Consider the following 14,135-nt stretch of genomic DNA (forward strand, 5'->3'; position numbering starts at 1 on the left):
TCTTTGGTTCCCTTATGGAATGACATGGTTGGGTGGGTACTTGGGTCCATGATATAACAAGCCAACAACTTGTATTAATGACCAGGTGGTGACTAACCCTACCAAACTATGGGGTTGTTTGCTTATTTAAATAAGTTTATTTTTTATTTTTTATTTTTTATTTTTGAAAATCTCGTATCAAAATGGAGTTTAACAAAAAAAAATATTTGGATTAGTTTATGTGTTGTAAAAAGTGAGTTGACAAGTTGTTTTTTAGTATTTGATAGATTTTTCTTATACATATAAGATAACCAAAAAAAAAAACTAGGCAGACAAGTTAATTGGTATATATATTATAAAAAAAATAATAAAAATAAAAATAAAAATAAATAATTAACTGGTTATGTAGGGTTAATACATGTGTAAATTGATAAATTGGTTTTCATATGTAATAAATATTTTCAAATAAGTTAATAAATGTCTTCGATAAGCAATAAGCAATCTCAAACAATGAGCGTCTATGATAAGCAATAAGCAATTTCAAACAATAAACGTCTTCGATAAGCAATAAGCAATCTCAAACAACACGATATGTATTAAATAGATATTGATTGATTGATTGGTTTTGTTTAGGGTCAAATGTGCCTCGAAATAATAATATTTATAAATATTTGTTCATTATTCTAACGGAGTTCCTTTTCTGGACACAAGATATAACGATATAAATTTACAGGAATTTCATCGAGGGTACAGATGTAAGTTCATTTATGCAATAATCTCCATTTTCGAACAATGAATTGAATTTGGTTCTTCACTTCTTTGAGCCAATTCAACTAAAAACCTTTAAATTTTTCGAGTCGTAAGCCAAACAAAACTGGCTTCCGTGACCAGGTCAAAAAGAAATTCTAACTTTATTCAACCCTCTTTAAAAACTTGTATCATTTCCATGCATCAATACTCCATAGAAGCCATATTAAGGAGGCAAATATGTAATTCACCACCATTGCTAGAACATCAAATAAGCTTTGAGCAATAGAATAATCAAAAAAATATGAGTATCTGAATTTACCTCTCAATGCACAAAATGAGCATAGAAGGAGATGTAATTCCAGCCCACATGGATCTAGGGGCCATTTGGTTCTCAAAATATTTTAGAAAAAAATGGAATCGGTCATAGAGAATTAGAGATTGGTGAGAAATTGGAATATGAATGACTTAAATATATTATGCGTTTTTTTTGACATTGAACAGAAAATGTTTAGTTTATGAATTTATCAAAGGAATTAGAAATTAATCATGATAAAACTTCCATTTAATTAAAATTTTCATTTATTAAAGTTTTTATATCCTCAAATATACGTTTTTATTGAATATGCAAATAATATATAAAGAAGAAAAAAACAGCTTTACAAAACAAATATATAAAATTGCATTACACATATCTTGTTTTGGGTTAGGCCTAGGAACATTTAGTCATAAGATAGCATGGTTTTATTAATAGGACAAAGGCCGGAAACTTGTTCATCAAGGCCAGTCCAACAACTTCAAAACCCGATTTTTCATCAAGAAAAAATTAGATTTTTTAAGATTATTAACAATGTAATGAAAAAAAATTTTTTTTTTTTTTTTGTATCAAGGTATAATTGAATAAATGCAATTTGCATGAAGCATGTGTTTCTTAGCATTTCGAGCTTTTCCTTGTATTTTGTTTTTTTATAATTTCAAATTTAATTATGATGTAGCAACGAGGGAATGGGTTTAAGTATAAGGGTAGGGTTCATAGGTATGGGGAGAGATGACAGTTTGTATTGATTTGATAAATTATAGATAAAATAAATAGGAGATTGGAAGGGCATTTTTGTCTAAAAAAAGTACATCCCTCAAAAACTTTAAAACCACTCCCATGAATCCCTTTTTTTCAATCAAAAATAAAAGCCCAATTCACAAAAGTTACCATGTTCTTTTTCTTTTGTGCAAATTTATGATATATTGAGCTTCAAACATTTCTCTTTACCATATTTTGCATTCGACAAGATTTCCAATATAAATACATGGAATTTCAGTCCTAATACAGTATTAAACAAGCAAATTCAAAACACACTGTTTGAAGTAATGAAAACAAAATCATAACAATTTGAAGTGCAAGAAATACATGACATATTTTCAACTAATTGTTTACTCATCAACGAAAAAGTAGAAAACATCATCACATCATGTATGAATTATGGATGAAAGTTACTTGCTACTTATATGAAAATTTCAATAATCGCATTATATTTGTGTCCTAACCTTATACCATTAGTGCATTGACTGAAAACGTTTGACAATCATGATGCTCATATCCATGTAACGTTGAGCACAGTTTGAAAGGCAACTCGATTCACTTGAACTGAACTTGCTTCCAGGAGTACCCGTGATGCACTTATCCCAACACGCACTTGTTAGCTTTGCAATCATCTCATTCGCCATTGCCCTTTCTTTTTCTTGCTGCATCAACCCCAAATTCCGTTAAACACAAGAACAACCAAAATACTTTCATTGCTATTCGAATTCAGAACGATGTAAGTAACGGATAACCTAAATTCAATGATTGTAGATCCACTCTTACATAGATTGAAACAAATTGAAATCAAAACAAGTGGTTTAGGTTTTAAGCGATCAGAAATCGCATCAACTGAGACCCAAATCGATGCGGATCTCAAACATCTATTCCCAAATTTGGTAGATGTAATATAAATATATACAAACGGAATCAATAGAAATTCAGAGTAGATCTTACATTGATCATGTGTTGTAACTGAGGGTTTGATAATGCTGAAGCGTCCATGGAAATCGAAGCTTGAGAGCAAATTGGCTGATCGATACAGAAAAGCGATGGAAAGTTGAAAAACCCTAAAACCCTACAAACAAAGGAGCGAATGGTTGTAAACGTTGATAACAAGTCAACAAGGAGGATACCAAATCGAAAGTCCAATTAAGTTATTGGGCTTGAATGGCCTTTTGAGTTATTGGGTTTACACAGTTGTGATCAAATCCAAACATATTGGATATTCTTTGACCACAACAAATGTTTTTGTTCGTTGTTGTTAATGTATTAAAAATCAACATTAGTCAACATTTAAAGAGTTATATTACAAGTTCAAAAATCAAAATAAGGGGTCTCATTATTAAAAACCAATATATGTTGTAGGTGAGTATTTTATTATAAATTTATAGATGAGTTTATTTTGAAATAAAATTTGACTAAAATATGTCACTTTTAATTTGTTTGTTATAAATGTGAGTTTGGATAGACCCCATACTCTTCATCTAATTTGATTTTGTGTAATTGACAAAATTGCAAATTTGGTCCTTGCATTTAGCTGATTTCTTTTGTTATTGGCCTTTCAAAATTACGGATTCTTCTTTTTGGTATAGTTTGGTTGTGAATTTGGTCCCTTTAAATTTTGAAAAGACTGATACATGATTTTTAGTTTATTACACGTTATGCAGCTAAAACTTTAAGCAACGGTTAAATGAATTATGGTTTGTTTATAGATTAAATTGGTATTAATTTCTATTATCGGATAAGACATTCTTTTGTTGCTAATTTTATAACCATGATTCACATGAGTTATAAACTAGTGTTCTTATGAAATCAAGCCAATCCGATCCACTACTAGAAGTTTATGCAAATTATAGACTAAATTTATTATAAAAGAATCTTGGCTTAAATCATTGGTAGAAAAGGTAACCTTGACGTACCTATTAAATTTCGAAATATATTCGTATATTCTTGAATAAAACAATAGTGCATAGTACTAAAATAAAACAAATTTATAAAGGTATATGAATCTTATCTGTAATTGTTCTCGCTAATATGCCTCCTAGTTTGAATGGGAGGAAGATGGACCAAAATCTGATAAATAAATGTCTTGTAGGGCCTGTAATGAATATGTATGCATATTAATTAGTGGTGTTCATTGTTGAAATCCAATGGATAAAATTTATAAAAGGAAATCTAAAAATATAATGTCAAATATAAGACATGTTCTTGTTCTATGTAGTCAATACTAACCTCAAAGAGATAAGTTATCTTTTAACAAGCTTTTCTACATGTTTGACTACACATGCATAATCAAGTCAAGTATCATCGCTATTCAGCGTAATTTTAGATATGAAACAAAATATATGATGTCATGTATGCAAATCCTTACAAAAAGCTATCAAGGCCTTATAAACATTTGTAAGGTCGTACAAATAGATCTACAATGCGGCAATGCCCTCTACAAACTAATTTGGGAGCCTTAAGAACCTGCGACACCCATTTTGCCGTCTTACAAGGTCTTACAGACATGCACATGATGATACCCATTTTTTTTTGGAACCGTAGAATTTTATTAAGAAACTAGTAAGAAGTTAGAAAATAACCATTACAATAAAATAAAAGCTAATAACCATTACGAAGAAACCCAATGAATATTAACTTTTCTACATCTACTCGTAATCCAAAAATAAGATCGGTCAACAACATTATAAAAAATATAAGAATTTTTAGGAATACTTGTTCCAAAAATAGTGGAATTTCTAAAATTCCAAATGCACCAGAAGGCCATCATTACAAGTTTACCATAGCATCCAAAGCTTTACGTAGAAAATCTTGTGGAGTCTGCCCACATGAGAAGAGTACCCCCCCCCCCCCCCACACACACACACACACCCCAAACAACAACTCTAATCCAAACAACCGTAAACTCCGCACATTTTGTAAAATGATGGTCAATTGACTCCACTGCATAGCAAATCGGGCACATAATTGAATTAAGGGTAATACCCCTATACGATAGCCTCTCTCTCTCTCTTCGGTTATTCAAGGACACCCTCCATAAAAGAATATTCACCTTGATTTGGATCAAATTGTTCCAACGAGTCTCCAACCCCCCATTATGAAGTAAACCTTTGTCTAAAAAAAACATATGAGCCGAAAAAACTAAGAACATATCGTACATATCTAGTAACAATCCCAATCTGTCTAGAGCATCTTCCAAATGAACCTCCAGCAAAAAATACTCATCAAACCATCCCACTAAGTCTACTCGATAAATCCTATAGGGGGGGGGGGGGGTCTTAACCAATCGAACTCCCATCCTTGAGCAAACCGGTCTTATGCTTTATGTTGCCCATGATGACACCCATTTTGACATCATTTATGACCTCACAAACCAATTGGTAAGGCCTTACATAATTACACAATTGAACATAACCAAGATCTTATTTTGTGGTTTTTACAAAATTTCTTAATCTCATCAACTCAAGTCAGCTAAAGGGTCAAATTTAACGATTTAGGATGGATCCAAAACTCAACTTAAACATGAACCAAAATTTAATAACATCATTAGCTTAATTAAATCTTTAATCTAAGATATCATCCCATAAATCTTCAAATTTAAACCTTAAAACTCAAGGAATGTTACTTTTCACTCATGATTTGACCATACGATGGTAAAATCTAATTCCAAACCATGATTAAATATTAATAACATCATTAAATTTCAACTCAAAACTCCATTAAAACACTATAATTTCTTTTCACATGTGAATTCATCACCCATAATTTGGATTTAGAATTGTAAAACTTACATCCAAATCACATTGCGAAGCTTAAATCATGATCAAAATTGGATCCATATAAATCCATGGATGATTCATGAAGATATGGTTTCAAAATTTATATGGCAAAGCTTCATAAGCTAATTTTAGTAATGGAGATGAACGCACATCTTTAGAGTCACAACATTCGATTTCCACAATTAAGTAAATCCCAAATGACATTTTAATGGAACGGAATAACTATATCCCAAGTTCTACTTCAATGTTTTGATGTTAGGACTCAATTAGAAATTTAAACCTTGTCCCAAATTCAAAGTCTTAATCTAAGTCCCCCTTTTCTCCAAACTCCAATCTCCCTATTCTAATAAAAGAATAGGTTTATTCTCTTTGTGACATGTATCACCCTATTATGCCTCATAATTAATGTCATGTCACTTATCAAACATATTGATTCTCTATTTTAAATTTTAAAATTTAAATTTCTCACTATAATTACCAAGGTTCTAAATAACGTAAGGCGTGACTTGGCGGCAATGTCAAACATCAAGTTTTTCCAAGCCTTGGTGAGCCACGTTGTTTGTAAGGCATGACTTAAAGCCTCAATTTTGTATATAATTAATATTTTTATATGTATTTTCAACTATTATTTCTTTTTATCCACATATATGAGTTAAAGCGACATTTTGGTAAAATTTTGCGGCAGGTACAAGTCTTGGAGCCATGACGAGCTTTTTAGAACCTTGCTAATTACATAAATTAGTAACATTAAAATAAAAATTAAAATAAAATTAATACAAGTTATAAAGTGATATAATTTCACGTATTTATTTAAATCAACGATTATAAATTTGTATAACTAAAAAAATATATTATTAATAATTTATTTAAAATAACTGATTAATAATTTTGAGTTTTTAGTATGAAAATTTAATTAATTTTGTAACCATAGTTTTCACGGGTTATAAACTAGTTGTTTCACCCTAAAGGCTGGTAATAACAAAATAAGTCCAAAATCTATTTAGGCTTCAGTCAAGATTAAAGACATCAACTCTAACTTTTGACAAGTAAACTAAACACTTTTGCTTAAATTGTAACCTTTTAAATACTTTTTTACTAATTACAATCATTTATTTTAATAAAGCTTTATTTTATTTAAATGTTAAAACTTATAACCCCAACTGAAACGACTTGGGTTAGTTTGTTAGGTCCAAAGAGAATCTCAACCACCTTGAGTTAGGTATGGCGGCAGAAGCCGATGGTTAGGCCTAAAGAGAAATAGGTTACCCCAAGGGGTATAAGTGAGGTGTACATTGGTGTCTGTTACCAACAAGATGAGGTTGGGACTAATGCGTTTATCGATGATCATGTATTCATTTTATAGACATTGGACATTGAAGCTAAGTGTGACTACAATTAGAGCAGGAAATCATCGGGTCAACAAGGGGGTCAATGGTTTTCAGAATAGAAGATGTTAGGAGAAGGCACTCTCTCAAGCAAGTTGATGACTTCATTATGATTGTGGGTTGTTTTGAAGATCAACAACCTTCGATTGTTGATAAAATTGATGGTGTCACATTCGACCTGAAAGGCATGAATATCCACAAGCATGAAGTTTGAAATGTTGTGGGGTGAGACGTCGATGTCATTCAAGACCTTGCATTCACAAGCGTGAAGTTTGAAATGGTTAAAATGTAATTTACTAGGTTTTCAAAAAAGCTTTTATCTCCAATTGTAAAATAAAAAAATAAAAAAAAAAATCAAAAATTTTTTAAAATAGTAAACAACTTTTGAAAAAACCATCATTAGACCGGAGGGTATGGTTGGAGAGTTACCCTCACTTTTTGTGGGTCACACCACCATTTCCTTCACTTTCTTTTCCCTCGTCTAAATCCAAGGAATGAGTGAGAAGTTTCTCTCACTATTTTGTTTTTTTTTTTTTAAATTCATTCTTTTTTATGATTTATAATTTTTAAATTAATAATAAACATAAAATTTAATTAAAAATAAAAAGCATTTCATTAATTAAAATAAAAATTACATTAAACCTAATATTTAAATAAGTAGAAAATTAAAAAAACACAAACAAAAAATCAAACAAACCACAAGATAGAATCCTAATTAAAAAAAACCAAAATACATCACTCGAAATCATTGTCCTCGTCATCGACATCATCGTCTTCATCATTCTCCCGAACGTCACTCTCGTCATCGGAATCTTCGCTCTCGACGAACATATCAGAATCCTCGTCTGATTCGTCAACAAATCATCGTGAGAAAACTCTACCGGGGGGCTGAATATGAGCCCTATAAATGTGCTCCACCAAATCAGCACGAAGGGCGTGATGAATGTCGCAATTGTGTACTTCTCTTCTATTCTCCCTATACTCTTGTGTACCAACGGCTACTCCTTCGACATTTGGCAAAAACTTCATTTTCGTTGTACAGACATATCGCTCTTCATTCGTCTTCAAGAATCATATTATGCAATATGATACATGCATACATTACGTGCTATAACATTTTCACTTCATACGACCTTGCCCCGACTGCTAGTACTTGTCAACGTCTCTTAAGTACACCAAATGTTCTTTCCACATCCTTCCTCTTACGCCTCTTTAAACTTTTTCCTTTTCGGGCCATTAGGACATGTAAACGATTTCACAAAAACAGACAAGGGAGGATATATACCGTCAGTAAGATAGTATCCACGCTTATATGCTACCCTATTTGCTTGAAAAGGTACATCGTGCGACTTTCCAAGGTAGATATCATTGAATACCGACGACCGGTCTAGTACATTGATGTCATTGTTTGCACCAGTTGGACCAAAGAATAAATGTCATATCCAAAGATCATGTGATGTGATAGCCTCTAGAACGACCGTCGTCCCTTTGTGGTCGCCTCTCATGTACTGACCACGCCATGCGTTGGGGCATAATGACCAACCACAATGCATGCAATCGATACTACCAAGCATTCTAGGGAATCCATGCTTACCTTCATGCACCGTGTACAATTTGTGGATATCGTTCATAGTTGGTTTGCGCAAATATCTTTGCCCATAAGTCAAACAGATCGCTTTGCAGAACTTGTACACACACTCCCGCACGATACGCTCTGAAATCCTAAAATACCCGTCTCATTTGTCTGTGCCCATGCCGTATGTTAATTGACAAATTGCAGTCGTGCATTTTTGAATTGGAGAGAAACCTTTTCACATCCATTTTCCATTGGAAATATGGAAAGGGGCCTTCCAAAACGCCAACAATACGTAAGAATAGTTCCTTCCTCATCCGAAACCGACGTCGAAACTTTATAGCGTAGATGGCGTAATTTGCAAGGTAATCTTCTATAAAACGATCGAATGCGGCTTCGCGATTTCTACGCAGCCGCGACTTTCTTGGTTTAGATCGTGCACGTGATGTTACGCCTAATCGGTTTTGAAAATATGCAACCGTTTTCGTCATGACGGAACCGATAAACTTAGCCTCCTCTAGAACCGTCGAATCGGATGATGAAGATGATGACATTTTGATTAATATTTTTTGGAGATAATTATAAGATATGAGTTAAAAAAATGGTTGAATGTTGTGTTATTTATTTATAGTTTAATAAAAAGATATATATATATATATATATATATATATATATATATATATATATATATATATATATATATATATTAACGGCTATATAGCCGTTTGAATAAAAAAAAAGAGAAAAAAATAACGGACCAATAGAATGAGAAGTGAGATCGCAGCATCCCCACCCTCCTTCCCACGCCTCTTTCCTTGCACCGACGGTGCGGTGTTCCCGCATGCGGGACTCTTCCCGCACCCTTCCCCGCATACCATACCGTCCGGCCTTAGTGATACTACAACCACATGTTTTGTCGGACGCCATTATGAATTAGGTGGCGAGTTAACCATTGTTGAACGCAAAGAGAAAAGAAATTAATGGAGAGAGAAGTCGACAACAATTATGATTTTAGAGTTGTGGCTCGAATAGCATAAATGTGAATATAGTATACCTATGTATAGGTACAAAAATACAACAAACTCTAAAGCTATATAAATCTTATCTATAAATAAATATACATAAACTAAGAAATGTTATCGTTAATACTACCAAAACACCAAAGCTTAACAAACAAGATATTTTTTACCAATTTAGAATGTCAAAAGTTACGAAGTGCCTACTTTTTCACGTATTCCATAACCTACTCAAAATACATACGACCTAGGAAATCCGATCATACTATATACAAAAAATAATTTCTGCTTTGTAAATTGTACATATAAAACTCAAAATAAACCCCAAAACAAATCATATTTCATTCAAGAAACTATAGAACATGAAACAAATGTCAGAAACATCTTAAAAAAAAATCAAGTTAAAAAAAAAGGCATTTATTTATATCTACCTTCTGTTGCCAAAAACTGCCTCTTTGGTTTTGAATCTTAGATCCATAGAAGTTGGAAGGAATGCACGGATGAACTTACTAGAAGATATTGTATGTGATCGTCCCCTTCTATGTTTTTTCTTTGAAGTGGTCCCCACTTCTTTCACTGATCTTGAAGATTTTGAGTCAAAAATTGATGAGCTAAATGACGAGTCATCACCTCCATTGAAAGAAATAGGACCGTTATTATTATTATTATGGGACGGATCAAGTGGATGTCCGACCGCCGCATCACGGTGGGGCGGCGGGAATTTCTCGCTCTTGCTTTTCGCGTTTCCTTGTGTTACAACTCTCCATCTCTAAACATCAAATTCAAGAAAAATGAACACAGAATCACAGGACAAGACAAAACAGAACAACATTGTACTGGGACTAGGACTGATTGGACTGATGTCAGTGGGACAAAAATAACTGCTTTTGTCCCACTAAAAAGGTGAAAAGTAATACAAGATCACGTGACATGACATGTGTCAGTGGGATAAAAATGTCACTTTTTGTCTTATCCAAAAAGGTTTTTATGTAGAAAAATCTTATAATTTTGGGAAAATTTTTGATAAAATCCTAAAAAAAATTAACAAAAAAGTCTTGATTATTTAATTTTACATGATAATCTATCATTTCCTGTTAAAACAAAAATAAGGATTTTTTTCGTTAATTTGAGCAAAATATTAAATAATTGAGACTTTTCTATTCAAAAAAAAAAGACTTTATCAAAAAGTTTCCCAAAATTATGAGGCTTTTCTACATAAAACCCTACCCAAAAAGGTGGAAATGAATACAGAATGTCGGAATTACATGACAAGACATAACATAACAGAACACAATGACTTTGTACTGCATTTGGCATGCACTGGAATGGGTCTTTTTGTCTGGCCCAAAAAGGTGGAAATGAATACAGAATGACATAACATGACATGATGATCTTGTACTGCATTATTGGATTGGGATTGAAAAATAGCTCTAGAAAGCTTGTCCGGTCCGGTTATCAACAGTAACAAACACATTTATTGAGGCGAGGAATATTGAAAAATTTGACTACTCATTTCTTGCCACCTATTCACTCTAATGATGATAAATTGATAAAGAAAAGAATTGAATTGGTAGAAAAATATGAGCGCGTAAAACTAAAGGTGGTGCCTTTTTTGGATCTAATGATGGATACTTTTTGGCAAAAAGGATAAATCCAAAAGTGTTACTTTTCCTCAAAGAAACTTTAGATTAATTGTATAAAAGAAAGATACTAGTGCATTTTTTTAATCACATATGGAAGATAGATTTTATTAATTTTATATAAACAATGAGTAAAATCATCAAGAACAAGAACAAGAAAGTAGAAAAAACATACATCTAAATTTGATTGGATCTCTGCATTGGCTTCTGGAGCTGGAACTGCCCGACCTGCCCGATCACGTGTTCTTCCTTTTTTATTCCCATCAACAGCATGAGATTTCCCACTCAATCCCCTTTGCCTAAGAAAAAAAAAAACAACAATCTGCATCAACATATACCCAAAACAAAACAAGGGTAAAAAGGTAAAAAGGAAAAATGGTAAAAACCTTCTGGCTTCTTCATCTCTCAATTTGACATCCAGTTCTTTGCTTGGAGGGTACTTTGGTAATTCCGAAGGCTCACAAGCATAAGGTTCTGTGTTAAAAAACTGTATACATGTGGAGCATAAAGATTACTCCAAAAATCAGAATTGTTTATCTTGAAAACTTCAAAAAAGGTAAAATCTTGGAAACTCACATCACTGTTCAAAGATGCAACAGCAGAGCCACGTTTATCGGGATCAATTGCAAGAAGATTTTCTAATAAAGGAAGAGAAGAAGGTGGAAAATCTTTAAAAGTTTCTACTGTTGATCGTTTGTATGGTTGTTGTGGCTTAAAAAGAGTAGCATTTGGTAATCGGGATCTCTTCCAATATTCCTCTGATGGTGAACCACATAACTTGAATATCTTGTGTAGTTGTTCAACCTTCAAAAAGAAAAAAAATATCCAAAGATTATAACAGCATCCAACTTATGTTTGAAAAGATAATTGCTTAGATTTTGATTAAAAGAAATGTTCTTTTTTTATTTTTTCATTTTTTACCTCTGTGCGACCTGGCATTATTGGTTTTCCAGCAAGAAGTTCAGCCAAAATGCATCCAGCACTCCAAAGGTCAACACCAACACCATAATAAGTTGCCCCTAAAAGAAGCTCAGGGGGTCGATACCAAAGAGTAACAACACGACTAGTCATTGGTTGTTTATGTCTTGGATCATAAAAAGAAGCCAATCCAAAATCTGCTATTTTGAGAATCCCATCATTGTCTATCAGCAAATTAGATCCTTTGATATCTCTGTGTAATACACCATTCTTATGGCAATGTTCAAGCCCAGAAAGTAATTGTTTAATGAAGCATTTGATCTGCAGATATAGGAACAAGAGCAACATAAACAGTTTTACTTCTAAACCACCAATTAATTAGGGATAATGAATGTATGAAACAATTTGGATCTTGAAGATTACCTGAGGCTCTGTAAATTTGACACCTTGAACAGCGGCAAGACCAGAGAGATCATGTTCCATGTATTCGAACACTAGGTAAAGACTGCAGGACATTCTAGATGTAACCAATCCTTCAAGCTTTATGATATTTGGATGATTAAGCTTTTTCAAGATGATAATCTCTCTTGCCATGAACTTCACATTCTCGGGGTCTAAATTATCAACCCTAACTTTCTTCAAAGCTACTATCTTCCCTGTTATTAAATCCCTAGCTTTATATACATTGCTATACGTTCCTTGCCCAATCTGATCATCAATTATTGAAGAAATTTATATCAGAGAAAGTCAACATCTCATAACCTGTCACTCGAGAAATCGATTCAGAATCGATGAAATGAAAATAAATTCTTCATATATAAGTGATGAGATTCAGGTTTTTTATAATTTACCTTATCGAGTTTCTCAAAAGTATTAGCACGACGAGGTATCCAATCTTTAATGGCATCACCGGCGACGTCGGAAAGCCACGACGGCCATCCTTGAACAACTTTCAGGCTATATTCCGGCTTCGGCCTACGCCGGTCAGACGGTCGAACTTCGCCGTCGGTTTGGCGGATCGTTTCCACAGCTCCAACTTTTTTATCATCCTTGGCCCCATCCGGCGCTACCTGCTCGACGTTTTGTCTAGGTTGCGTAGAATTCGTAGTTGTAGATTCTTCTCCATTCCGGCGGCGGTTGTTTGACTTTGACCGGCGATCTGAAGTTGATGTCGTACCGAGCACACAGCCCATGGCTTAACCTACCTCGCCATTAACTATAAAGCCAGGTATCTGTTGTCTGCAAAACAGCCACCAGTATCGGCGCTTTCTGCATTAAATTTTGAGAAATTACGGCAGTTTAACAGGAAAAGTGAAGTGATTCCGGTGGTGGAACCGCTGGCGGTGACTTGTACGATGCAAATAGCCACTGGAACTCTTTTGGAAATTTTGCAGATTGCAGAGAGAGAGAGAGAGAGAGAGAGAGAGAGAGAGAAAGAGAGAGGGGGGGTAAAAAGGAGTCAGTTTTTTAGTCTTTTAGATTTGGATTTCGATTCGAGTTGGTTTTATCAGAAACTTTTCAGCCCTCCTTTATAAACATAATTACATTATTACCACTGTCGCTAAATCAATCAACATCTCATTCTTCAACTCATTAAAGTCTTTTGACTTCTAGAATGGAAAACCATTTATTTTTTAAAAATTAAATATGCAATTTCAATTTAAGGGTGCTAAAATAAATCGGTAAAATAATGAAGTAAACTGATTGATTTTTAAGATGGGTTAAAACAAGTTTGATTGGGTTTATTTTTTAGGAAACTGCAAGAATGCTCCTTGTGTTTAAACAAAAACATAAGAGTTTAGTTCATTTATAGAAAAAAAAAAAAAAAAGTAAGAATTACAAAAAACGTTCTTATGATACATGGGTTATTGAAAAGCAACGACATGGAAGCATCCGTGGAGTAGTATGAAGGACAAGCTAGAAATCAAAATGGCTTTTGATATTTGTTAGCTCATATGTTACTAGTCTACATGTTTATGGATCATTTTATCTCTAGCCCATAAACAAATATATGTTT

The 14,135-nt window shown here is 33.2% G+C and overlaps 2 protein-coding genes across 2 annotated transcripts; both read right to left on the bottom strand.

Moving 5' to 3' along the window:
* Positions 1–2,055: 2,055 nt before the first annotated feature.
* LOC111895326 (mitochondrial import inner membrane translocase subunit TIM8) lies at positions 2,056–2,916 on the bottom strand. Its single transcript, XM_023891411.3, has 2 exons — positions 2,759–2,916; positions 2,056–2,466 (listed from the first exon to the last, which is right to left on the bottom strand). The coding sequence occupies exons 1-2, from the start codon at positions 2,804–2,806 to the stop codon at positions 2,278–2,280; spliced, it is 237 nt and encodes a 78-aa protein (XP_023747179.1). The 5' UTR covers positions 2,807–2,916; the 3' UTR covers positions 2,056–2,277.
* Positions 2,917–9,808: 6,892 nt separating this feature from the next.
* Positions 9,809–13,600, bottom strand: LOC111895323 (probable serine/threonine-protein kinase At1g54610). The gene is made up of 7 exons (XM_023891409.3): positions 12,970–13,600; positions 12,542–12,826; positions 12,122–12,439; positions 11,777–12,004; positions 11,587–11,687; positions 11,376–11,499; positions 9,809–10,329 (listed from the first exon to the last, which is right to left on the bottom strand). The coding sequence occupies exons 1-7, from the start codon at positions 13,309–13,311 to the stop codon at positions 9,988–9,990; spliced, it is 1,740 nt and encodes a 579-aa protein (XP_023747177.1). The 5' UTR covers positions 13,312–13,600; the 3' UTR covers positions 9,809–9,987.
* Positions 13,601–14,135: the final 535 nt, after the last annotated feature.

Source organism: Lactuca sativa, chromosome 4 (assembly GCF_002870075.4).
Source record: "Lactuca sativa cultivar Salinas chromosome 4, Lsat_Salinas_v11, whole genome shotgun sequence".
Taxonomy (NCBI): Eukaryota; Viridiplantae; Streptophyta; class Magnoliopsida; order Asterales; family Asteraceae; genus Lactuca; species Lactuca sativa.